Genomic DNA, 26,755 nt, shown 5'->3' on the forward strand with positions numbered 1-26,755 from the left:
GTTATCCTAATTTGTTTTCCAGGATAGACGTATTTCTTCTTTTGATCACTGCTTGGATGAAAACTACATATCAAATCAGAAGTTTTCTATCAAGCACAGTTTGGATTAACAAAGCATTTTCTTTCTTTCATGTTAACAGTTTTTAGTTTCATTTCTGTGTCACTGGCAGTTATGTTTCTCAAAATACATTGCAATTGAAGTGTTTGTAATTGCAACAACACTGTAGAGACAGGCCTGTCATCAGCACCTCGCATCCTTGGAGAACTTAGAATCATGGAATTGTAGAGTTGGAAGAGGCCCAGAGGGTCATCTAGCCCAACCCCTTGCAATGCAGGAATTCTGCCCACAGCTGACCCTGGTTGGGCTCGAACCACCAACCTTCAGGTTAACAGCCAGATGCACTGACCCACTGCGCTCCTGAACCCTTAAAAATGCTTTCCTCCAGCCTTGTATTCTGAGCAACATCTGGAAGTTGGGTCTGGGCTCCACATTACCTTCCCATAATGCCCCAAAACAATGCTACATAAGAGGTATTGGGCTAAATGAAAATGGTGTCCAGGCCCAGCTGACTGGCAGTAAGCCTCCAGGGAACAAGGGTTGTTCACCAGAGACCACTTTGCCCATGACCTCTCTTAAACCTGTATATGGATCCTTCAAACCACCTTATCCACATATCTCCCTTAAAACTATCACTATTCTCTTATGCCTATTCCTGAAATTTGTCTGTGGTGATGGAGTTTGCACATTTTTAAAATGAATCTTGCCTGAATGAACATATGCGCATAGTTCACACCTAACTGCTGTGAGGGCTAGGCTATGGGCAACAGTTTCAGATGCACTAGGATAAAGCCGGAGGGACGTGAGTGGTGCTGTGGTCTAAACCATAGAGCCTAGGGCTTGCCGATCAGAAGGTTGGTGGTTCGAATCCCCACAGTGGGATGAGCTCCCATTGCTCAGTCCCTGCTCCTGCCAACCTAGCAGTTCGAAAGCACATCAAAGTGCAAGTAGATAAATAGGTACCGCTCCGGTGGGAAGTTAAACAGTGTTTCCATGTGTGCTGCTCTGGTTCGCCAGAAGCGGCTTAGTCATGCTGGCCACATGACCCGGAAGCTGTACACCGGCTCCCTCGGCCAATAAATCGAGATGAGCACCACAACCCCAGAGTTGGCCAGGACTGGACCTAATGGTCAGGGGTCCCTTTAGCTTTACCTTTAGGATAAAGCCAGGATTTGGGGACAAAGCATAAATCAAGAGATACTGAGAAGCAAGCTGGGAACAAAGGATACAGCAATACCCAGGAGCTAAGGAAGGTCTTGTTGATCAAGGCAGGCTTCACTGGAACAGGAAGCTCTCTTATCCTTCTTCTCCAGAAGGATATAAAGACCACTGTGGGTAGGTGGGCTCAGCCCAGGCCCTGAGGCTACTAAACTGCCTTTACAGCTGGGGTACCTTCATTGGGCAGGTATAGGTGTAACAGTTTCCGGTTTGAGCCACAGAGGCTCTGGATGGTTGTGCATACGGTTGTATGTGTGAAGAGCCTATTCTCACTTTCTCTGGAGGTTCAGCAATCTGGGTTCGAGGCAGTGGGAATGCAGAGAGTGAAGCAGGGTCTGCCAGCATAATCTTACTACTCCAGTCAGTCAGTGAGAACAGGGCTGTATGTGCTTGTTGTGGCTGCATATCTGTGTACAACTTTGTTAGCCAGAGCACAAAGACAGCAGTGTAGTGTTGAACACATTTTGCTAATCTTTGGTGGTTTGGTAGCATTTCCTGCCTGGCTATTTACACCTGCTCCTAGCAGGCTAGAGCTGCATTACAGGTGCAATTTTCATATATTCAGAATATGAATCAGGCAGTTCTGTTGCGTCAATAGGAGAATTATCAAGTACTGCTGCCTCAAGAGCTCCTCAAGAGCCCAGCTGTTCAACTTTAGAAGGTGGCCAAAACTATAGTTTTTATTGACATCTGGTGAAGGACATAGAAACCTGGGAAAAGTCACTGGAATGGGTTCACATTCTAAGGTCCTGGAAAAAGCTTATACAACATCATATTTTTCAACATTGTAACATCCTTGTTAATTCCTCTGTAATTTGTTTGGGGGCTTTTTCATTCAGTTTCACATATTAAATACCCAATCCTTGAAGTGTGTGTGTGTAACAGAACAACAATGCATGTATGTGCAAACCAGTTTTCAGCTGGTAGAGTCGGAAGGGATCATAAGGGTCATCTAGTCCAACCATCTGAAATGCAGGAATTGCAACAAAAGTATCCATACCTGATGGCTGGATAGGCAATCCTGGATAGGCAATCCTAATTCACATTTTAGGCTCAAACTATGCTTCACATTTTTAAGTTCTGACAAAATGAAGCCCAAAAGTGCAGATGGCATAAGATTTTTTTATTGCTTTTAGGCAGATGTTACTCTTTCTCCCAAAAATAAAGATATATACAGTACTGTATATGTTAGGGTTGTGTGTGGCCCCCTCTGACTGGGGCCCAAACCAGGACTTCCAGCCACTTTTGCCTTCTCATTTTTGGTGAATAGCAGCAATGCATGGCTTTGAGAAGCCAGGTAAGCAATGTTGCCCTCTACAACCACCCTGCCAGCTGCTACTGCACATGCAAAATAAAGTGGGCTTACTTGTTAAGAAGAATACATACAAGCTGTCCCTACTCCCCCACCCCCCACCCCGACTCGCATTCAAGAAGATCTAGTACTTTATTATTGCAGGTTTCTTCCCTTCCTCCACATCAGCACTGTTCATGGAAGCTTTCAAAACATTATATTCTCATTATTTATGCCTGTGATTAAAACGCACTTGACATTACTGGAGCACTACAAGATTGAAAGCATGCTGTATAAATTTTCCCCAACTAATTAGCATTAGGAGCATTCAGGAGGTTTGGTGACACACTTGAGAGAAAAATAACTAAAATGAAATCTTCATCTAGTTACACTCTTGCAGAGCTGTCTTGCGGTGGTGGTGGTGAATCTGTGATGGAGCTAACATCACTTCTGAAGCTCTGCCAGCTCACTATGGCCAGGATGGAAGAGAGCTGAGTTCAGTTCTTCCTTCTTTCTTTCCCCGCCTCCTTCCATTCTAGTTAAAGGGAGAGATTGAACTATGCCAAATACACGTGTTTGTCGCTATTACTTCTTACTGTATGTTTGTCTTTCATACAGAATGAAACAGAATAAAACTGAATAAAATTAAAGTGCTTTTCTTAAATGTGTATAAGGACTCAGCTATACAGCTGCAAATAAAACGTTTTAAGTGTGTTTTAAGTGCAATATCCAATGTGACACTAGATGTGATGGTGAGCCTTATGGAAAATTCAATGTATTTTTAAAAACGCTTTTTTAAAAAAGCATTTTCAGAACATTTATACATATGTAGATTCCACCCAAGTCTGCCTAATGAAATTCTTTCCTTCCCATTAGGGAAGCTATTCTAAAAATGCCCACCTCAGGATTTCACAGATGACCAATGAAAGTGGATTTACGAAACCTTCAATGTTTTTGTAGAAGAAATATGCTCTAGTAATTCCAGATTCAAAACCAGCATGCGGAGAGCCCCTCCGGAGCTCAGTAAAACCCTGTGAGAAATTCTTTGGTGAATATTTTTTATGTCACATCATTTCAAGGAAGCTTTCCTTATAAGTTTCCAGCTCATCCCAACTTTATTGTTAGTCATGGAAATTAAACTATTCAGTTTTATATTGAATAATCAATACTTTAAATTACTCCTTCCTCCTCTTGAGCTTTGAATAGTTTCAAATTATGATTATTATTTTTTATAAAAAAAAACCCTCTCTCACAGGAAATAGCATCGACTCTTAGTGGGAACCGAAGGAATTGGAATCTGAAGGGATAATTTCCTAAAAGTTATGCTCATTAGCAGACACAGCTTATACAAAAGGTCTGCTGAATCAGATGTGGAAAGTGCCACAATGGAAACGGGATGTCAGCAGTTACAAATGAAAGCCTGTACAGGCACCGAACCTATGAAGCTCGTTCAAGTTTAGTGTGGTTTATATGTATTCCTTATCCATTTGGCAGGGTTCCTCCCTCCCCCCACCTCCCATAGCTCAGATATAATTTATTGCATCTGTTCCTTGCCAAAAGAAAACCAGGCCAGTCCATACAAGTCCACATGGCAAGTGGCCTGTGTAACAGTCCCTTCCTCTCCCAATTTGCAGACCCTGCCTCTTAGGGCTGAAATTTTCAGCGGTTCAGGGAATCAATGGTGTCAAATGTGCCCCAGAACTTCTTTGTCTTATAATTGCACCCCATAAACTGCATACTGTGAGTTTGCTGTTCAGCAATCCCATGTTTCTCATTGGTTTTGAGATAGTAGATGAAGCTAGTGTCTTCATGGCCACCACAATAAAATAAAGGTGATTCCAGATAACCTGTTTATTGAACATTTGTCCTGATTTGTTTGCTGGGAGGTTAAATGGCATTGTGTTAAAGCGAATGTTATCATGCAACTTTCCAATGCATCTCCCCATCACTTTCCTTATTGCAATAATAATACTAATAATAATAATAATAATAATAATAATAATAATAATTCCAATATTTTGGCGAAGTGGGCATGTTTTGCAAGACATCCCAATCAACTATGATTGTGCAATATGAATTTGCCGGCATGTCACTGAATTCCACTCGGAAACAGCAACAGCCTGGAAGTGTCCTAAATGCCTCCTCTAATAACGGCAAACTGCCTATGTTGATAAGGGCTACAAATCTGTTATTTGAAAGCTGGTGGAGCTGTTGAAATAACGAGTCTTTGCTTCAGCTTTATTTTGATGAGGAAAGGAATCTAGAAATTGGTTAAAGAATCCTCAAGGATTAGAAATTAAAAGAACAGTGTTAAACCATGTTACTGATTTGAGGAAGGAAGCAGAGGGAAACAGTCAAAAAAACTGTGTGGTTTCCCAAAAGTGCGAAAAACAAGAAGCCATAAATGAAAGGAAGAATGAGTCATACGTTAATCACTGAAGATAGAATTCCTAAAGTAAGTGTGTAACAAGAGTAGTGAAGAAGTGTTTCAAGAGTAGCTTGCAACCTGAGAAAGATACATGCAGCAAATCGCATTCAAAACAGTCTGTTTCAGTGCCGTTTTTAGGGTTTATATATACTATACCATAAAAGCACATTCAAAGCACATTCTGGCCCTCAAAGAATTCTGGGCACACCAGTATATGAAGGGTTGCTGGGAATTCTAACTCTGTGAGGGATAAACTACAGTGCCCAGAATTATTTGAGGAGAAAATTGTGCTTCAAATATGTTTTAAGGGTATAGTGTGTATGGGCACCTGCTTTCAACAGTCCAAAAGTACAATATTTTCTTTAGAGCCTGAAAGCGTGATTACAGTGGTACCTCGTGTTATGGACCGGATCTGTTCCGGATCCGCAACTCGAAGTGCTGCATCTGCGCAGGTGCGAGTGACAAAACCTGGAAGTAACCCATAACGCGAAAAGACGCAACAAAAAGTGGATGCAACACAAGGTATGACTTTATAAGCCTGCTGAACTTTCCAAATTATGATTTGGCACCCGGGTCTGGTTCACAAGCTCCAGCTCGTGCAGAATGCTGCAGTCAGATTGCTGATGGAAGCTTCTGGTTGAGAACATGTGACATCACTGTCAAAGCATCTCCATGGGCTGCCCATCTACTACCAAGCCAGGTTCAATGTTCTTTCATTAATTTACAAGAGCCCTGAGCAACTTAGGTCCAGGAAAACTCAGGGATTGACTGAACCTTTCTATGTCATCTCTATCACCCTTGAGATAACCTGTAGGAGCGTCTCTGGCTCTCTCTCCAGTTAGGGAGACTCCTTTGATGACTAGGAGAAACCGAGCTTTTAGTGTTCTCGACCCAGTCCTGTGGAGCATCCTGCCAAGAGAGATTCAGCAGGCCCCTTCTGTGCCAACTTTTAAACACCACCTCACACCTTTTCTATTCTGGGCAGGGAATTAGAGTATACCACACACAATGGCCTAATGGTGTTTGTTTTCAATTCTTTTGCTTTTAATTTGCTTTTAACTTTTTATTATTTTACTGCATGTTTTTACGTTTATATATTGCTGTGGACCGCTGTGATATATTTTTAATGATACAGGTGCATGTAAATATTTTTATAATTAATGTGAAATACTTCTAGAAAATAAGCTACCCCACCCTGAAAACTCACGTTAGACACCCTTCGCTCTAATAGAGAGCCAGTGTAGTGTAGGGGTTAGAGTCCTGGACTAGAGCTTGGGAGGAGCAGGAATAAATCTCCTCAGCCAGAAAGCTCACTGGGTGACCTTGGGCCGGTCGCTGTCTCTCAGCCTACCCTACAAGGTTGGGGAAAGGGGAGAATTATATATGCCACTGTGAGCTCCTTGGAAGAAAGGTGGAATGGAAATGTGGACCTAAGTTGCTCAGGGCTCTTGTAAATGTGATTATTATTATTTAAAATGCATCCTCTTGATGTTAAGTACAACTTCTTTCAGCATAAATCTGTCTTGAGATTTCAGACTGAAGGGGGTCCCTTTCACAGAAATATGCACCTGAATGTACATTGGACAGTTTGTGAGATCTGTTCCTCACCCCAGGCCCTATCACAATTAAGGTTTTGTGCTGCAGTCCTTGTATGTTTCTCTCAGGTTATCCTACAGCGCCCTTCACCCTAGCCATTTCCATGGGATTCCTCCTCCACCATCACTTCTCCCAGACCTCCCCACCAACGATTCACTCGTTCTTTCCACCCTATCTCTTGGTCATTTCCTCCTAACTCTGCACAGTCCTAACTTCATTCGAATCTCACGCATATGGTGTTTTCTTCCTTCTTCTGTTTAGCATTTGTTATGGGGTAATGGAGTGTGAAGGTGTGCAGGTGTCTATGCGATACGGCTCAAAAAGAAGAAAGAAGAAATAAAGCTCATAGTCTTGAGAGGAGGAAGCACCTGCGGAGAGGAAATGCATCAAGAGGAAACTGACAGTCAAACCAAAGCAAAATGGGAAGAAGGAAAGCTCAAGGATGTTACTGCAGACATAAACAAAGTGCCAGGGAAATTCCCCCAACCCACCCTGCTTGCCTTCTTTTTGCTGGTCTCATATTGTGGTTGGAGTAGCAGCCAGAGCAGCCTTAACTGAAGTCATATGAACACTTATTGGGTAAGTAATGTGTCTTAAGTGATTACTTTGAATTGCCTCTCTTTAACTGGTGTTGCTTCCTTACTTGGTGGGCCATTGTTTAGAATATTATGTGGCTGTAAGTAATAAGTAACTCTCACTGTGTGCAATGGGGCTTACTCCCTGGTTTGTGTTTAAAATTACAGCCTTCAGAGTTTGTGCCATATTTTCAAAGAGCCCAGACATGGCGAACAGCGAGCACTTAAGAGAACCCCTGAAATTGACCAGGGAAGCTGAGGTCCCTACCTCCCAGGGATGCTCACATGAAAGGACTGCTGCTTCAATAGCCAAGCCTTGACTACAACAGCAGTAGAGGAAGAGTTGCACCATGATCCATTTAACCAGCAGAAAAGGCAGCTGTAGAGAGTGCCTGTGGCGGATGACCCTTGCTCCGAAAAGCAACATGTGGTCAAAATTAAAAGGTTCAGGAACCCAGACCAGACCAAATTTCAAAAATCATACACAGACTTTACTAAAACAAAACTCTACAAGAGTGAAAAACGCCAAATAATTACACAGATTAAAATAACTCAGAAGGTAAGAAAGCAACAAACACTAACTAATCCAGCTAAATAACACAAAAACTTACACTTAAATCTCAGTAGGCTGAGCAACAGAACAAGATGCTGTCAAAAGCCCAAATAGATGCTGGGTGGCTGGCTGCCAAGAGCTCCCACCAATCCAGGTTATATGGGAACTTAGACCACGGGCGTTCACCCCTTCCACCCAATTACCTTATGACACCGGCCTTGAAGTCTTAACAGGAGACTGTTGTATGTGAGCTCATTATTTCTGAGGTTCTAACCCATTCCCATAAACCAGTCTTAAAGGAGTGATATCAGCTAGGTAGTGTCTGTGGTATCACTTGAATCCTGAAATCCTTGCCTTGTCTCATCTTTGACTTACTTTGTCCTGCCTTCCTCTGCCTGCCCAAACATGAACTCTTACCTTGGGTCAGAATCCCTTTGCTGCAGAAGCAGTGGTTCAAAGCAGAAGAACCCCATGCTGCTGCCCATGAAGCTCAGGCCTAAGATGTGCTACAATTCTCGTGCTTACATAACAAGTTAGGAACCCAAATGGAACTTATTCGCTGCTGTTTTCTTTCTACAAAGTTTACATTTCTCGTTTGTAAATTATGCATTTTACAGCTAACTCCTTCTCTGGCGCCCCATTTCACACAGTATTCAGCTCCACAACCCAGCGTTTCATGTCCCATGCAAACAAATACCCTTAAACTCATGTAAATGCAGGGGAAGGAGAAAATATCATTAACTTACGAAAGCATGGGAAATTGTTTGTGCTTGCAAGACAAAATAGTAATGCCTGTATAAAGCTTGGAAGCTCTTGAGTCCTGTATCCTATCATTTTGAATGACTACAAAGGGAAGAACATGGCAAGGATGTTTCTGCAACCCCCACCCCAGACACGGCATTCAGTTAGGAAAGTGGAAAGCTCATCTATAACTCTGGAGGGATATTGTTGCATGCCACTCCAATCTCCAAGCGGTGTTCCAGGCACTTACCCAGGGTTCGTGTTTCCTTTGAGAATGTAATATATGGTTTATTTACACACACATATATAACTTGAGCCTGCAGTGGAGGGGTTCACAGCATTAACACCCCAAAGGGTCTTGTTTCTCCCATAGCCACAGCCTTGGGTTAAAAAAGAAATCAGTCATTGCTCTCTCTCTTTGCCTGGCCAGCCTGCAGCTTTTCTTCCAGCTTCTGGCTCACATAACTCAACTCTCCACTCTGGTCTTTTGTCCTTCTAGCTGAGAAACAGTTGAGGGAGGGAGGTCCACACATTTGACATCTGGCACAGAGCCACTTCCTTTGTTACCTTAAAGACCCATACATAGCAAGCCATTACCAGGCTGGCCTGGCTATTCCAGAAATTGATCTAGGAATTAGAATAGGGATGGGGGGTAGGCTGTATGCCCCAAATTCATAACAATGTCTTCAAAAAGCATATTTAGATATTCAACTAAAATAAAACAACTTTTTAGTTGTTTCTATAAACTGCATTTTCCCCCTGGAGATGAAAGGAGGGGAAAGGAATGAGGTCTACTTTGGATTTTCACTGCCTTTGATACCATATTTCATCTTACCCCCTAACACAACTGCCATTATAAAGATACTCCACCCCCATTTAAAAAAACCTATTATGCAGACACTTATGACAGATATGAAAATAATTTGTTCAAGGAAAAAGAATTCTAATCTTCTATTTCTAGGTAGCTTCTTTGGCGATCACTCATAGCCGAGTAAAATTGTCTTCCATGAACACGGTCTTAACAGTGAGTCTGTACGTGACTGTGGAGGCCAATTCTGGAGCCACGCATCCTTCCACAGTGGGGACATAGGTTTCCGGGCAGGAGTTGATCAAGGTGAAGGTTTGCTAAACGTGCCTTCCTCTTCGCGTGTTTCTTCCTTGTGTCCTGAGTTCAAGCATCTTCAAAGTCCTTCAGTAAAGGTTTTTCTTCAGTTGGAGAACTGCAGGCCAATGTTTCCCAATTGTTGGTGTTTATCCTACTTTTTTTTAGATTTACCTTGAGAGAGTCTTTAAACCTCTTTTGTTGACCACCAGCATTACGCTTTCCATTTTTAAGTTCGGAATAGAGTAGTTGCTTTGGAAGATGATAATCAGCCATCTGAACAACATGAATAGTCCAAAATAGATGTTGAAGAATCATTGCTTTGACACTAGTGATCTTTGCTTCTTCCAGTACACTGGAATTAGTTCACCTGTCTTCCCAAGTGATGTGTAAAATTCTTCGGAGACACTGTTGATGGAACCCTTTGACCTTACCACCTTGGGTGACCCTGCTGGGAGTATGAGATTCCTGATAGCTTCGTTCACAAGGGTCATAGGAACGTGCAAGCCCACTCACCATGACAAGGTGATGATCCAGCGAGTGTGTCTCCAGGTAGCATGGTAGATAGGGCTGGACCAGTGAGTTGCAAGGACCAACCACTATTCTGCCTTTTGCTACCTCCCTCTGCTGGCTGCTGCTAATGGGAGTTGCACTCCCAAACATTTGAAGGGCACCAGGTTGTCAAAGGCTGCTCTACCTGTTCTCTTTGGGTCCAGCAGGCCAGCCAGAATGAGCAGAAGCTGCCACTGCCTGCACTTGGCTGGCCTCTGCCAATCTCTGTGCAGTGCAGAACTGGGCTTGTCTAGGCTTGTATTTAACAAGGGATGGGAACAATTCTGAAAGGCTTGTCGCCAAGTAAAAACATACCTGTTCTATAGGGCCTTTGGAGGAAATGAAGTCATGCAGCCTGCCTAACACTTTTAGGTTTTATTTCTGCATAGCTGTATTTTATTAATGACTTGTTTTAAGTTTCGTATTTCAATGTAATTCTATGTTGAATGTAATTTATCTCGGAAATTGCTCCAAGATCACTATGGGCAATCATGAAGAGTGGTCTACAAATACACTCGTTGCCTGGTAGCAATAGGAATTATATTTAGGGGGGTGGGCTGTTGGTAGACGAAGCATGTTTGATTTCCATGTTGGCTGTGGAGGAAGGAAGCCTGTCCCCTCTGCTCAGCCCCTCCCCTACCTGCCAGTTGGTAATGGATTTTACAAGTCTGTGCTTGCCGCTATGCTCAGTGTCCATTACCGTGCCAAAAAAAGAGAGTGAGAGATAGGCATTGCACACACTTGCATTGTATACCCTCCTTCCCTCTGCTGGCTGAGTGCTCATGGACAGCTGAGCAACGTGGGACCAAATCTGCCCTTCATGTTGCCCAGGGCAGGATAATTCTGTGATCAGCCACAGTAAAGGTTTGTGAAGCCTAAAAGACTAAATTTTATCATGGCCTAAAAGCATTTGTCAACTAGAGCCCAGTTCATCAGATGAACTATAACTCTCACTTGGTGGTTTGCAAATAATAATAATAATAATAATAATAATAATAATAATAATAATATATTCTCTCTGTGTATGTGTAAACGTTTAATTTGTGTGTGTGTGTATGTATATATAGAGATATATCTATATATCTAAACACACACACGTATATATATATATGTATATGTATATATATATATATATAATATATATATATATGTGATACACACAAAGGGTTGTATTTGCGCCCAAAGGCAAGTTCCTATACAGTAATATGGAATTGGGCACGGACTCATACAGGCACCTACGTTCTTCCCTCAGCAGAACCGGAGCTTCCCTTGCAAGTACCCGGATGGAGGCGTTCGGGTCGTTTTTTTAAAAAGTAAAAATATTATAATACTTTTCTTCTTCTTCAAATAAGCCCTCCTACAGAACGGCGCAGCTCTTTTTTGGGGGAGGGGGGGAACCACACGCGCCAGTGCCCCGGCTGCGTCATGACGTCACACACACGCCGCGTCGCTCCCGGAAGTGAGGAAGCGGCGGCGGCAGCAGTAATAGCAACAAGCAGCTGCCTACGGCCGCCGCCGCCGCCGCCGCCTCTGTGAGGGTTTCTCTCTCTCGCTTGCTCTCTCCCCCCACCCCCGTTTCCCTCCCCCCCTCTTTTTCTTCCCTGTGTACGGGAGCCGAGAGGGGCCCCGCGCCCGTGCGCGAAGGTGGGCCGGCCGGGCTCCTCGCTTTCGCTTCCCCACCTGAGGGGTGGCCGAGGAGGCTTGTGACGGGAGGAGAGAGAGAGGGGGAAATGCGGCTCCGCCGCCAGCAGCTCTGCCCGGACGCGACGCTTCCGCCACAGCCCCCTCCTCCGCCGTCTCCTCCTCCTGCTCCCTCCTCGCCCTCTTCCCCTCACGCCATCGTCAGCGGGGGCCACGGACTAGCGGAGCCCCCTCTTCCAGTCCCGTCAGTATGAGGCCGGCCGAGACCCCCCGCCAGCGCCGAACTCCGGTAAAAGGATCCAGGGGGGTGATGATTCAGTCTGGGTCGGTTATGGGGCAGCCCTTCTCTCCTCTCTGTGGGCGGGGGCTGCATTGGCACTCGGGTAACACACTTCACACACTTAGCGCTCTCTCTCTCTCTCTCACATACACACAACATGCACACACGCACTTCTCACGGGAGGCTCCTCTTACTTCCTCCCCATGAAATTGTTAGTGATGATTCTGCCCCCCACCCCAAAAAAGAGAGGTTGGTGCCCAAGAGAGGTGGGTGGGTGGGGGGAGCCCTCTTCTAAGCAGGGCCTCTCGCCTTGCCAACTCTAGGGGCAGCCTGGGATGTTTCTGCACCTTCTTTTCCGGATATTTTTTTTTTTTTGGAGGAAATCCCAGATGCCTTTGCATATTTATACAGTTTTCTTTTATCATATGCTTTCTGGTAAACACACACACACACATATATATATCAAAGCTTCCTTCTGATGCAGTGCTGTCATTTTATGTCTAATTCAATCCTCTTTGGGAATGTGATTTGTTGGACAAGGGCTTTCTCTACTTGCTACTCTTATGAGTCTTCCTCTCAATTTCTGCCTCTGTTTATCTCTTTTTCTCTCACCCCCCACCAACCTTCTTCCTGTGGTGTTTTGCTCTCCTCTTCATGTTTGTTCAGAAACTAAATATCAGCGGGACTTACTCCCCCTGTAAGATTGCAGCCTTAGAGGCAGGGTCAAGATGTCATTTCGTGGCCAGATGTCATTGTAGGTGTTTTGTGGCCAACTTCCGCAGGGTTTTAATTATAGGACAGTCCTAATTCTGTTGAAGAAGAGTAGTTGTGAAAAATACCTGGTGATCTTGTGACACCTTAAAGGCTAACAAATGTGCCTTAGCATAATCTTTTGTGGTCTGAGAACATGTGTCAGAAAAATCTAGACCCCAGGCCCTGCAAGAGTCTCATTGGTTAAGGAGTTGAGGCCTACAGATCTCACAGATGACTTCCCCCAAAATCCACACTTTGACAATGCCTTTATTGGGACCAACCATAATGTTACAAAAGTGTGACAAGTTTTTGAGTTCTCCGGAGCTTGTCATCAGGCAGGATGTTCTGTAGAACTCAAAAACGTGTCATGCTTCTGTGAAATTTTGGTTCGTCTCAAAAAAGGTACTGCCCAAATGTGGATTTTGAAGGTTTTTTTCTTATATTATTTGAAGGCATATGCTACAGTACATTTGTCAATCTTGAAGGTGCTTTAAGATTATTTGTTCTTTTATATCTTGCCACTCTCCATTCTTGGTACAATATTGGCAGGTATTCTTGGATTTACCAAGGTATTTTGCTGTGAATTTTTACTCGCACTTTATTTCAAATCCTGACTTGTTATAAATTAAAATTCACATTGGTCTCTGGTGTTAATTTTTCGCATTTGTTTCTTTTGAGGTCCAGCCTTCACTTGACCACCCTGTATTTCAGATGGACATGTTTAACTAGTCACTGTGTTTTGACTATTGTGTTTATAAAAGGGAAGTCCCTTAGAATATTGCCTGATACAGTTTTTTTATCTGAGCACATGCATTAGTCATGCTGGCCACATGACCCGGAAGGTGTATGCCGGCTCCCTCGGCCAATAAAGCGAGATGAGCGCCACAACCCCAGAGTCGGGCACGACTGGACCTAATGGTCAGGGGTCCCTTTACCTTTATCCATTTTTTGAAGGAAGCTCACCTTGAAAATGTGTGCAGGCAAAGAAGACTTTTTTTTCCATTTGAGGCCTTGGAGAAATCTCCAGTCCCAAAGTACAGTACTACACACATCAGCCTAGTTTATTCTTCCATAAAGTACTATTGATGTTCTTCTCAATGAGATGGTAGATACACTGTTGCTCTGGATGGCGCTCTCTCTCTCTCTCTCTCTCTCTCTCTCTCTCTCTTTCTCTTCCTCTCTTCCACCCTCTCTCCCGCTTTCCCCTCCAGAGTGGTAATGACATTTTTCTGGTAAGTAAGTGGTTAGTTGAACAGGTCTTCTTTTGAACATGTAGGGGGGAAACTGAAAGACCAGTTCCTCACCCATTCCTGCCTTCTGTGTATGTACTAGTAATTTTACAGTTAGCCAGCTGACAATCTGTATATGTTTTAGTTTCAGGGCCCAGTTGTTTAAAGTACTTAAATAAAAAATTGGCTGTGGTAGTTCAGCTCATAATTCTTTGTTGTGCATATCTCCGGAATATGGGTTTTCTGAACAATATTTTGATGGCCTCTATTGGTTAGAATCTAATTTAGAATATATGACTTGTAATTTAGTAAACAAAACCCATTATGTTAATCTTACACATGCTATACAAATGTCCTGAGGTTTTCCCCCTCGGTAACTAAAATTAGATCAATTAAAATATTTGATTAGGAATAATATATTTCCCTTATTAAGGCCTTGTTTGCATGCAGTGCTTAACCATAGTGTATGAACACTTAGCTCTTCCCTTTCTGCTGACTGTCCCCATGTAAAGGGAGGAAACAAGCCTCATTCTGGCTTGTCATAATGGGCAAAGCTGGCATTTGTACCTTTGTGTTTGTTTGGAGAGAAATAGCCATGAGCACTCATTTGCACAAGCAAACCCTGCTCAAGACAAGTTTGACTCTTGCTTATTTCTCTCCCTTTGCATAACAAAGACAGGAGTAGGGAAGCAAAAGCATTCATACATGTTAACCTATAGTTTATTTGAAGCTGTGGTTTCACAATGTTTACAAATCTGGGAATTATTTATATTTTATGGAAAGTTTTGAAGACATAAACAGATGATGTAATACTATTAGCATGCTTAAAGAATGGTACATTGTATCTGTTTCATGAGGGACAGTCAACAACAAAAATGTTAATGGCAACTTTTGAACTTCCTAAATTGTTGTAATAATTTAGTTACTATAAAACTGTTTTTATAATAAATTCCCCAACCCCCATAGATACCTCTCCACCTTACTGGCATTCCTTGCCTTTTCTCATTATCGTTCTTCTAAAAATGCTTGAATTTTTACAGCAGTCTGTTACTCTAGCAAACATTTTAAGCAGTGATCAGGAGACCTTCTCTGACATTAGGCCTGTGTTGAGTTCTGTACCTCATGCATTTAAGAATAAATAAGAGACTGAGAACAACATTTGAAATAGCCTTTTATTTCAGAGGACTGTTGACTAAATCCGTCAGAATTAAAATGATGCATAAAATAGTTAAGATGAATGCTTGGCTTTAAATCAGTTTGGTTCCAGTGATTTCAACAGAATTAAAGGCATGAGGCTGAAACTGCAGCTTTCTATCTGTAAAACTGGTGCACCTTCACTCCCCTACCACTGGTGCTACTAATGAAAGTGGGATATTACAGTGCTCCAAGAAAATACAATAGTTTTGAAGATAATTTGATCCCAGAATAATACAGGAATACAAAACTCATCTGCTTTTTAAAAATGTGCATATTCTAGTTATATTAAAGTTCAGCTCTAACTGTTACAAAAATGAAGGGTGATATCTAACTAAGTTTTTCTTAGAGTGCACCTATTGAAATTGGTATTGAATTCAGTGAGCACAATTTGAGTATGACTAAAACCGGATATCAGCCAAACAATTTTAGTTCATTTTGCACTATTAAAGAGACTTGGTTTGTATGTGAGATACGCTGTATGTCAGGAATCCCAAACTTCGTTTGCAGAGTCTATGTTTAACAGTACAAAATGGTACAGTGCTCAGATTCACAGTGCTCACACAATACATGGATTGCATTTTGTTAAAAAATATTTTCAGACCCTTTTCCTTTTTCATTGCTTTGAAGTGGACTATTGTGTTTGCTATGCAACTCCTTTAGAGTGGAGTGGGCAGGGCTGGCTCAAGACATTTTGGCACCTGAGGCAAACCACACAATAGTCACCTCCTCCCCACCAGGGAAGAAGCGGTGAATGAAGATCTACATCATGAGCAGGGGGTGGGGTGGGGATAAAGATCTATACAGTGGTACCTCGGGTTAAGTACTTAATTCGTTCCGGAGGTCTGTTCTTAACCTGAAACTGTTCTTAACCTGAAGCACCACTTTAGCTAATGGGGCCTCCTGCTGCTGCCTCGCTGCCACCGCGTGATTTCTGTTCTCATCCTGAAGCAAAGTTCTTAACCCGAGGTAGTATTTCTGGGTTAGTGGAGTCTGTAACCTGAAGCGTCTGTAACCTGAAGCATATGTAACCTGAGGTACCACTGTATTGGGATCTGCTGCCCCTATGGGTCCTTCTGTCAGAGGCAGTTGCCTCACCTTGCCTCATGGATGGGCGAGCTCTGACTGGGGGTATGGATTTGGAATGTATTTAACCAGATATTGGGATATGCAGGCATTATGTTACTGAGTTTGCAGTAGTCTAATGTCAGTTTTAGCATTTATCTTTAAGCACCCCCAGTCCTAAATGCATTTTTCAGGAAACCATTTACAATGTTCAGCTGGAACTTTTAGTGCAGTTTGTTTGGAGGTTGAAACATTATTATTTATTAAATTTATATCCTGCCCTTCCTGCAGTGGAACCCAGCCCAAAGGAAAATGTGTGGCTCAAATTAATCTGTTTTGACCTTGCTCTCCTACACGGGAAATGAATTCCTATTGCTATTGGCTGCTTACACCACTGTAGTCATGCTGTAGTAAATGAATCACTCTTGTTTACTACAAATTATGTGTCTCCACCTTTCTGGCATGGAGGCCTGGATCTCTCAGTGGATTATTCTAATAAATCCTTTTTATATCCACTAAGTATTTCAGATTGCATTGCATTGCTTTGTACTCTCAACATAAAGGGAAAGTTTGTGTCATTTTGGAAATAAAATTCTCCCTCCAAAATTGGTATGTAAGTATGTAAATTCTTAGTGCATCTGCATCTGGCTTTATGTTTGTGAAGGGATTGCCAATTGCCACCTCCTAATGTAGATTGCTTAACAGGTTTGCTTTATTAACAATGTTAACCTTGAAGATGGTTTGGAAGCTGCAACTGACATAGAAAGCCACTACCTGTGTGTTGTCAGGGGCAATGTCAGTGAGATATGCCAAGCCGAATTCAAGGGGTTGGTACTAACATATAAAGCCCTAAACAGCTCAGGCTCTAAGTCTATGAAGGGTCATGCCTCCCAGTACCAGCCAACCAGACTTTAAGATTTGAAGTGGGGAGAGGTTTTGGTACTAGTGCTGTTGATGTGTTCTTGGGGAACCACATGAAGCAGTGCATTCTCAGTGATGGTACCCTGCTTATGGAAATTTGTCCATTTAGAAATCAGGTTGGCACCTACACTAGTTTTGTTTAGGTGTCAGGTAAAAACTTGTTTATTCCTACAGGTCTCCAGCCTTATGATTGAAGACACTTGAAGTTAACACAACAAAATCCTGAGTAAAGTATTAATCTATAAGCGAAATGGATGTTACCTGCATCATCTGCCTAAATTGCTGTGTTATACCTGTTGCAATATATTCATTGTGTGTTCGTAGTTTTAAAGGTGATTTTTAAGACTTTTTGTTAGCATGGTTTTATTAGAAATGTTAGCCACCCTGGGAACTTTCAGAAGGATGGCATATAAGAAAACAACAACAATAAATATGAACTTCTTCATTTAATAAGACACACATAGCAGCTTAGAGATAAAGTTACAGGACTATAATAAATCCAAAATTTGGTCAAAAAGGCATAGACATGTATTTCTCTAAAATTTTAGACTAAAACCGTTTACAGCTCATATATTTATTGAAAGGTTTTTGCTGTACAATCATACCTTGGTTCTCAAACAGAATCCGTTCTGGAAGTCTGTTTGACTTCCGAAAACATTCGAAAACCAAGGCGCGGCTTCCGATTGGCTGCAGGAGCTTCCTGCACTCAATTGGAAGCTGCGTTGGAGGTTCAGCTTCCAAAAAATGTTTGCAAACCGGAACACTCGCTTCCAGGTTTGTGGCATTCGGGAGCCAAATGTTCAAGTCATAAGGCGTTTGAGAACCAAGGTATGACTGTATACCGCAAAACCTGGAAGGATCAAGCATAGCAGGCGTCATTTGAAAGGAATTTATTACATGAAGGGTGGGGACTGGATCTGGCCAGCGGGCTTGATTCTTATCTATCTTATCCCCCAAATTTGACAGATAGACAAGGCCATCCACCTGTCAGTCACCTGATGGAATTGGGTGTCAGTGCTTTGAAGTCCCAAAAATCAGCTGATGGTTTGGAATTCAAAGCAAGGTGCAAAGAAAGCTCATTAAAGGAGAGACCTGCTGCTGATAAAAACTGAGCTCCCTTGAAGACAGCAGCATTCAAAGCCGGGTTTCTCTTGTCCTCAGACTAAGTGGTGGTTCTCATGCTTGATCTGTCCGAATTAATTCTGTACTCAGGATTACTTTTTGGTAAACTTCAAGCGTCTTTAGTCATGTAATTTTGGGAAGTGCGCCTGCATATGCTGCACACACAGGTTTGTCCTATTCATACTTGACATAATCTAAAAATTATAAGAAGGAAGATAATTAAGTGAATTAGCTGCTACTATGAAAATAAAACTTGATTTGTTTCTCGGTCTCATGGAGTTGGTATAAGGATCAGATGACAGAAACCCATATAAGCTGCCTTCAATGTCCGGGAGAGACACACACACACACACACACACACACACACACACACATATATATATATATATAAAGCCTATCTCATCTGAGAATGATTTACAAAATCCAGTTTAAAAAAATATTGTCTAATTTGGTAGCTTGGTACTCTTATCTGCTCAGTTGCTTTGGCACTGTAGCATTTCTCTTTGTTCTGAACACAAACCGAACTGTGGTTTGACTGCCTTGAAGAAACACTCAGGACAATGTATTCCTCACACAGCTGTTTGTTGTACACTCATTAAAGAGAGGAGTAGGGATTGTATTGTAACCCTCCACTCTTTGTAGGAGGTCTCCAGGGCAGCATTTCTGTGAAAGAGGTAGACATTTAGAAGTGCAGTAATCCACTTGTTCTCCCTTTCCTGTATGTGTATTATGATTGCATGGATAAAAAAAGGGAATGCAAACTGCTGAGGTGAGTTTTCTGTTTGTTCCATGCAGCACTAGGAGTTCTGTGTAGTTCTGTGATAATCTCAACAGTTTTTATTGGGTTAGATCTAGACATCACCATCCACAAATGGAAGGACTTCTTCCATTCATGGAAGAGGCTGAGATCCAGCAGAGGCTGTTGCTAGAGCAGGGGATGATTTTAACTGATGCCCCTGGCTCTACTTCCTGTAATGTTTTGGAAGCTCCACAGACCCTCACAGAACTGCTTTTATGGAAATGCAGAGGGAATGAGAAATTGGTATGAATATACCCTTCCTCCCCCCTGCAGGTAGTTTGGTTCCAAGTAATTGTGTGATATGATCTTATGTGGCATTGAATATAGACCTTTAACCATTGGACGAGGGGGAAAGTACTGTCATGTGACTAAAACAGTATGGCGGTGTCACTTCATTGATCTCAGGGCTCAGTGATATAAATGTTTTCTCAAGGTAATTTTTTAAAAGAGTTTTTTGCTTGCAAGGTTATTCCTTTGTAGTTTGGTGAGGGAATCTGCTTATTAGTACTTCATGTGTGTTGTGTAGTCCTAGTTTACTCCTACAGTTATGAGGAGTTGGAAAAGCACAGCAAACTCCACTACCCAAAGAAGGCCCCTGAGTTAAGTCTGTAAGAAGCTGTGTATGTTAATTCCTAAGCATCTGTAATTTAGCAAGTGCTAAGTCGGGTGAAGCTTTTTCTAGATACTGGTATACCATGGAAGCACACCATATTATTTTTGTCTTTGGATGATGGATGGCAAAACGCAAATTTGCAATTAAGGTGCATGATGATATCATATTCATCTGGCTAATGCAACAGCCTTTCTTATTTTGCCTTCCTGGATCCTAAGTTCTTGATGATGCTACAGAGTTATTTCTTACATTGACACCACTTCATAAATTATTATTGGCCAGCTAAAATTCATTGCCAAAATGTAACTGCATAAAAGCGGTTGCTTTTCAATACTGGATCCGTTCACCTGCAGTGGGGAACTATGGTTTGAATATTCATGTGCAACCTTGGGCTCCTGTGCTTCTTCTCCCTGCCCTGGATGCACCTGTTCCAGCTCTCATTTCCTGGTTTGATCAAAACATAGTTGGCTGTTGTGTCCAAATTAGGCAAAATGTGGCCTCATCAAGTCGGAAAGTGAAAAAGGGAATTTGCCCAGAGAAGGGACGGGGAAGTGCATAAGTTCAAGGCTCTGGCATGAATATTTAAATTTTAAAGTAAGAGAATTGAAGGATATGAGGAGGGTGCAAAGTGTAAGCCCAATATTCCAGCACAAACAGCCAAACAATTGTTTTGCATTATGTGTAAAAGGAGGTGTAAAACCTGCTTGGTTTGATTGTCTAGGGCCAAGGTGCTCTGGCCCCCTTTACAGTGCCATGACCAAATAACCCTTAGAGCTGGGAAAGAGGCAGGGATTGCTCTGCAGCTGCCAGGCTACTTCCCAACCACTGATGTAGCTTCCAGTTGAGACAGCTGGGGCTCATCACACCTGCCAGAGGTGGTGGTACGCTCACCAAGGCAATAAGAATTATGGAAGACAGCTGCTAATGCTGTTTGGTTTTGGTAACTGTATAAACTTGTGTAATGATATTTGGTGGCAGTAAACCACTGTGGGGGGAAATGGTTTCAGAAAGCAAGATGAACTCTGATTATCAATTTATTTTGTGGTATGATGATGATGATGACGATGACGACGCATAAGCAAAAATCCTAAGAAAATAAATATGATTCAAATGTGTAGACCCATTCTTTGACAATTGACTTGAATTTGTACTAACTTCATTTGTCAGTTAGCACCTTTACATTTTTTACACCAAGAAATATGTCTGTGTCTCTAGAGTTCATAACCTAGCACAAATCTGAACTTGACTTACTAAAAACAATCCAACTATGATCCTCTTGGCTTTGGTAAAATCCTAAAGCTAATAAAGTAGAGCTGTTTGTGATTAATACATCTTTTGCTCATACATTTCTGAAACAGACTAAATATTTTAGTTTGATATGCAATTCATAATGCCTTTAAATTGGATTTCATGGTCTGTATAATTATGTGCAGTAACTAGCTGTAGTGTTCATGGAGTTAACTGTGTAAGATGAGGCTTGTAGACTAGGCTAGATCTCTTTATCTGTATTTAAAAGATTGATCTATTGAAGTAGAACGTAAATAAGGTTCAGAAGTTTGTACTGCTCACTCTTTCAATTAAAATAAACATGTCTGTTCCATTTTGCATGTATAAACTTGCAGTTAACCTGTTGGAACAGCTTAACCATTAGAAGCGGGTATCATATTTCTCAAGGTATGCACATAAAAGGGTGCAGGTGGAGATCAGTGATCAATATTTAGGACTTTTAAATGATATTTCTTTTAAATGATAACATTTATTATTATTTCTATTTGTAGTGTGCTAGCCTAACAGTTAACCAGTGCCTCCCACCAAATCCAAGAATAAGTACTTGATCATCTGGTTTAGCAGAATGGGAGCGTTAAGTGGCTGCACCATCAGTATTACTCTTACATGTTGCTACTTGTGGTTATTAAATTAGATTAGTTCTGGAAATGTGCCCTTGTGATAGGTCTGGGGTGGGAGCAGATGCCCTTGGACTCTTCTCTCCCTTCTTGGAAATTTGGAAGGGTTCTTCTGACAGTTGCTACAAGGCACAGTGATACAGCCAAGTGCTTCCCTCCCAATTCTGTGCATGCAGAAGACTCTACTACTGTATATCTATACCTACAGTTTCCTAATTTTAGAAGTGTGCTAGTGGTTAGTGCATTTGTTCCTAGGTTTCAGAAATAGGATAGAATATGGATGAATATCTTATAGACAGATGTTTGGCTAAAGTTGACATTTTGTAAACCAAGTTTAAGATTGTGCTATTGCTTTTATTCTTCCTTGAACCCTTCAAATTGTTCCTTGTGGGCATGAGATGCCTGGAGAAAATGTTGAGTTGAGTATATTAGAAAGGTTTGTTTTTAAGGAAGGTAGCATAATACAATATTAGTGCAAAGGTAAGAAGGAACTAATTTTAGTAGAAGTCCTGGTGATTAATATCATATGAGAAATCTGTGTGCACGCACCCCCTCGGTTTTCCAGCTACAGCTGGTCATCTTGAGCAAACTATTTTCTTGCTAACGAGACTAGATCACTTCATTGCTGAGTGACTGTATCCCAGTTTGGTTTTGCTTGTAGAACAAAAGTTTGGCCTTAATACTAAGGAGTCTTCTTTATTATACAACTAATTACATAATTCAGCAAATGCTGCATCTTTAGCCAGAGCTCTAAAACAATAAAGCTGATTCTTAATTTGTTATTCTTTTTAAATATATTTTAAATAAAGCATTATAATTTTTTTAACCATTAAATGTGTTAAAAGAAGAGCACAATATTTTATATTGGTGTTTAGCAAAATTTAGGAAACAGGATCTGGTGGTAAGATGCTAGCTGCTGTCCTAATGATACTGTTGAGTTTTATGTGCATTTCTGCATCTTTCCACCTGCATTTGTCTGCTTTATCTTGAGCACTGAGATGTTTGCAGCTGTGGGCTTCCAGGGATGCCCATTTGATCAAACTTTACAACAAGTTTCTTCCTGTTCCCAGGGCACCAAATGCATTGAAGTACTTCATTGTAAACATATAAAAAGCGGATGTTATGTACCTCCTCAGATCAGATCTATCTTTAACAGCTTCCCTGTGCTGTCCTGTGAACCATGAAAGAAAGCTTGACAGTAGACAATTGTGAAGTGCTCTGACAGTTATTCATCTTAATCTTACTGTTACCTTGTCTATGTGTTTTGCGCTTCTGGTGTATATTGTCTTTGATCTTGAGTGGAGAAGACGTCAGTCATGTACAACACATAGCACAATGGGACTGCTAAGCATTAATAATGCTAGCACAAATTTAAGAATTAAGGTAAGAGACCACTTGAGGACAATTCAGCTTCATCTTTGAGGCTCTGGGCTGTTTGCTGCAAACAGAAGTGGCTAGATTTATTTTTGTTTTGTGAAATGAGCAACCCTTACTGAACCTATGCTTTAGGAGTTTCACTGATTACATATCTACAGTTACTTTTTGATAACTGCTGCAAGCAGAACATTAAAAAGCATAGCCTGTAACTACAAACAGAATTTCCATAGTGATTTTACATGTTCGTACACATATTGCCAAAGCTTCAGTTTAAAGCTGTACTCTGTCATTCTTTCTGATAATCCACACTGTCGTAAATCTACACTGGGCACAATCCAGCCAAAGTTAAGCACTTTTAGATCCCATTTATTTAAATGGAAGATGCTCAATGTGTACTTGAATGCTCCATAGAAATCAGGGAGATTTAAGGTGCAAACCTTTATTAGGAGCAAGATCCATGGAATGCAGTGGAATTTGCTGTTGAGTAGACATGTTTAGGAGGATGTTATAAATTGTTTAACTTGGCTGGGTTGTGCCTATTGTATTAAGCTTTTTAAAAAAATATTTCTGAAGTAGATGGCACTATTGTTTCTTCATGGGCAAGGATAGAGTAGAAATTATTTTAAAACTAAAATTATTAATGCAAAGGTTATGGTATCTATTTTGCTTGTAACACAAGCTATATGGTTTGCAGCATCACTGGTTTCCAAAATATATCAACAACTAGGAGCCAATGGGCTCAGATTCTTAAAGCATAGATATTTGTATTACTACCAAATTGAATGGCCAAAATTTTGATAATATTTGACACTTAAAAGTTGTCAAAATATGTGCTGCTGTGTATTGTTATAGGTATTGTTGACCTTCCTTAAAAGAGATGGTGACTGGCCCAAAGTTACCTATTGAGATTCATGGCTGAGGGGGGATTTGAACCCTGGTCTCCTAGGTCCTGGTCCTAAACACTACACTATACTACACTGACACTTTCTTCCAATGTATTTTGGAGCAGGGTATCCCAAGCAAAGCTATGTGTTGCATCAGGAAAAGCACACTTTTTTTGCTAAGCTTCCCTGGATTGATTTTCACTTGAGAAATTACATGGCCATCTTTTTTTTAGCCAAGATGTTAATTCATAAGCAAAAATTAAGAAACTTGACTGTTTTAGGGAGTATTTTTATATCCCAAGGTGATTGTATATAAGGGTGAAAAAATGTCCCAAAATAACACTACATTTGGGTTGAGTTTTGTAAGTTTTATTTGCTCTTCTTGGGATGTGTTTTGCTTCACCTGCTTTTTATTTACAGAAAGAAAACTGTAAATGATAACTGGCTGAAACTTCCATGTAGTTGACAATAAATTAAACTATTTTGTGGGTCTACTTTTGTGTAACTTCTATAATGAAAAGTCACCCTGAGTGGGCTACAACCCCATTTTCCTCATGGAATATTCATTTATAGGAACAGTAATGATCACAAGGCAGCATGCAGAAATATGGCAAAGATGTAGTAAGCAGAGGATAGTGTTTGAAGAAGCAATTATAGGGCTGAGATGCTGTTCATTTCATTTCTGCCTTATTTGATTGATCAACTAACAGTTTCCACTAGATGAAGTCTAGAACACACTTGTATAATTGCCACCGAATCTTTTTATGTGGTTATCTGATAGTAATAGCAGGAGTGGAAGCTTCTTGCTCCCCAGCCCTAGAGGAGTCATGACCTCTTCAGGGAAATTTTATCCTTTCTTTGCATTTAGCTTAGCTTTTAATGAGCATGTGCAGGCATCTTTGAACAGTAACGCAATTTAGAGCAACTTGTAAATATGCCCACAAAAGTTACCAGCCTTTTTTTACTAGTTTGGAAACAAGCTAGTATTTTGTGTTTTCATCCTGGCCACAGAGGAAGCCAACCCCTCTCCTCCAAGCTACTAGCCTCTTAGAAGGCTATTTAAAAGATCTTCTACTAAGCACATTGGCAGAAAAGGGTTGAGGCAATTTTTCCTTCCTCTGGCAGTCTGCTCACTTGTCTTCATTGAATTTCATATCCTTATATCCATGGAATTCTGGTCTCTTATGACTACTAGGCAAGTTGTTAAATACAAGACTGGTTTAGCAGAATGGAGGAATAAATAACACAGTTGAACATCACAGTAGCCAGGTTACGAGTGCCCAGGAGCCTGAACTAACCAACCATTTGCATTTAATAAGAGGTAGACTCTCCATATTACGTAGTGTGATGTTCTATAAAACTTCTTGGAAGGTGTGAAGTTCTATGAGGCAGCTTTTAAATAATCAAAACAACTTGCTGTTCTCTTACTATTGTAAATTGGGACAGGAAGGTTATTCATGAAGAATTGGTAGTACTGGTTGGAGTGTATAGATTTTGCTTTTTTGCTTTAAGACAATAGCAAATTACCTTGCTTTCAATTTGGATTGTGCCATGTATAGACGTGGCAGCCATCCTGTAATAAAAATTAAAGGCAATTGCGCAAACCAGAGCCTCTGAACTGAAGGGTACTTTTCAGTCAAGGACAGAGTAGGGAAGAACTTTTGGATAGACATAATGCATGAATGACTTCGGGTAGAAATATCTACTGTGATTCAGCTGCTGTAAAAGCCACCTGCTTTTCAGAAGATAGTCTTCACAGAATTTCTAGTTGAGAAGAATAAATTTATTCTTCTATAGCACACATATAACTTAATCAGCCTCCCACTGATTTTACATCCCCAAGAGTAATACAGGTTTACTGATGTTTAGACAATCTCACTTTGACTGTGTCCCATCTGAAAATTGAGGGATGTCCTCCCTGGGGTACTAAAGCACAATATAGCTTTCATTTATATGGGTGGAACACAAACTTTTGTTGGTATTTGATATCTGGTCAATAGACTTGTCATACAATTGCCCTTGATTTTTTTCCAGTAATTTATCTAACGTCTACTGTAAGTAGTTAAAGTAATACCTTAATAGTGAGTACTTGGCTGTACTATTTCTAAATACTAATGCATTGTTTCATCTTAATTTGTGTAGGAAGAATACTGACAATTGAATTGCTGCCTTTATACTGTAAAAAATTGCAATAAAGTGGGGATGTCAAGAGTCTCCACTCCTCCACCACCTGGAGAGATGTCCAGTGGTCCTATAGCTGAAAGCTGGTGTTACACACAGGTAAGCTGCATACCTGTATGTATGTGTGTGTCTAGGTTTTGTTAATGGCATGTTTAATAGTAGGACACTTTCAGATGTAGCTTCCAGCAGTAATGCAATGTGATACCCAGAATTCTGGTTCCAAGTAAATGGAATAAGAAGGCAAAAAAGTAATATAATAAAGAGAACCAATCAGAAAATGTATTTGTTATTGTTTAGTCATTTAGTCGTGTCCGACGCCAGTCACTCCTGTCTTCCACTGTCTCCCGCAGTTTGGTCAAACTCATGCTGGTAGCTTCGAGAACACTGTCCAACCATCTCATCCTCTGTCGTCCCCTTTTCCTTGTGCCCTCCATCTTTCCCAACATCACTGTCTTTTCCAGGGAGTCTTCTCTTCTCATGAGGTGGCCAAAGTATTGGAGCCTCAGCTTCAGGATCTGTCCTTCCAGTGAGCATTCAGGGCTGATTTCCTTAAGAATGGATAGGTTTGATCTTCTTGCAGTCCATGGGACTCTCAAGAGTCTCCTCCAGCACTATAATTCAGAAAGAAAATGTATACTATGTGCAAAAATAATGATAAAAATATGGTGACAGGTGAGAT

General features: G+C 41.2%; 1 protein-coding gene across 1 annotated transcript in view; it reads left to right on the plus strand.

The window, feature by feature from the left end:
* Positions 1-11,584: 11,584 nt before the first annotated feature.
* Positions 11,585-26,755, plus strand: part of SPOPL (speckle type BTB/POZ protein like) — a 29,097-nt gene continuing 13,926 nt past the window's right edge. Inside the window, exons 1-2 of the mRNA XM_053405776.1 lie at positions 11,585-12,043; positions 26,038-26,175. Coding sequence (XP_053261751.1) covers positions 26,098-26,175 — 78 coding nt within the window. The 5' untranslated portion in view covers positions 11,585-12,043; positions 26,038-26,097. The remainder of the gene's footprint in view (positions 12,044-26,037; positions 26,176-26,755) is intronic.

Source organism: Podarcis raffonei, chromosome 1 (genome assembly GCF_027172205.1).
Source record: "Podarcis raffonei isolate rPodRaf1 chromosome 1, rPodRaf1.pri, whole genome shotgun sequence".
In the NCBI taxonomy this organism is placed as follows: Eukaryota; Metazoa; Chordata; class Lepidosauria; order Squamata; family Lacertidae; genus Podarcis; species Podarcis raffonei.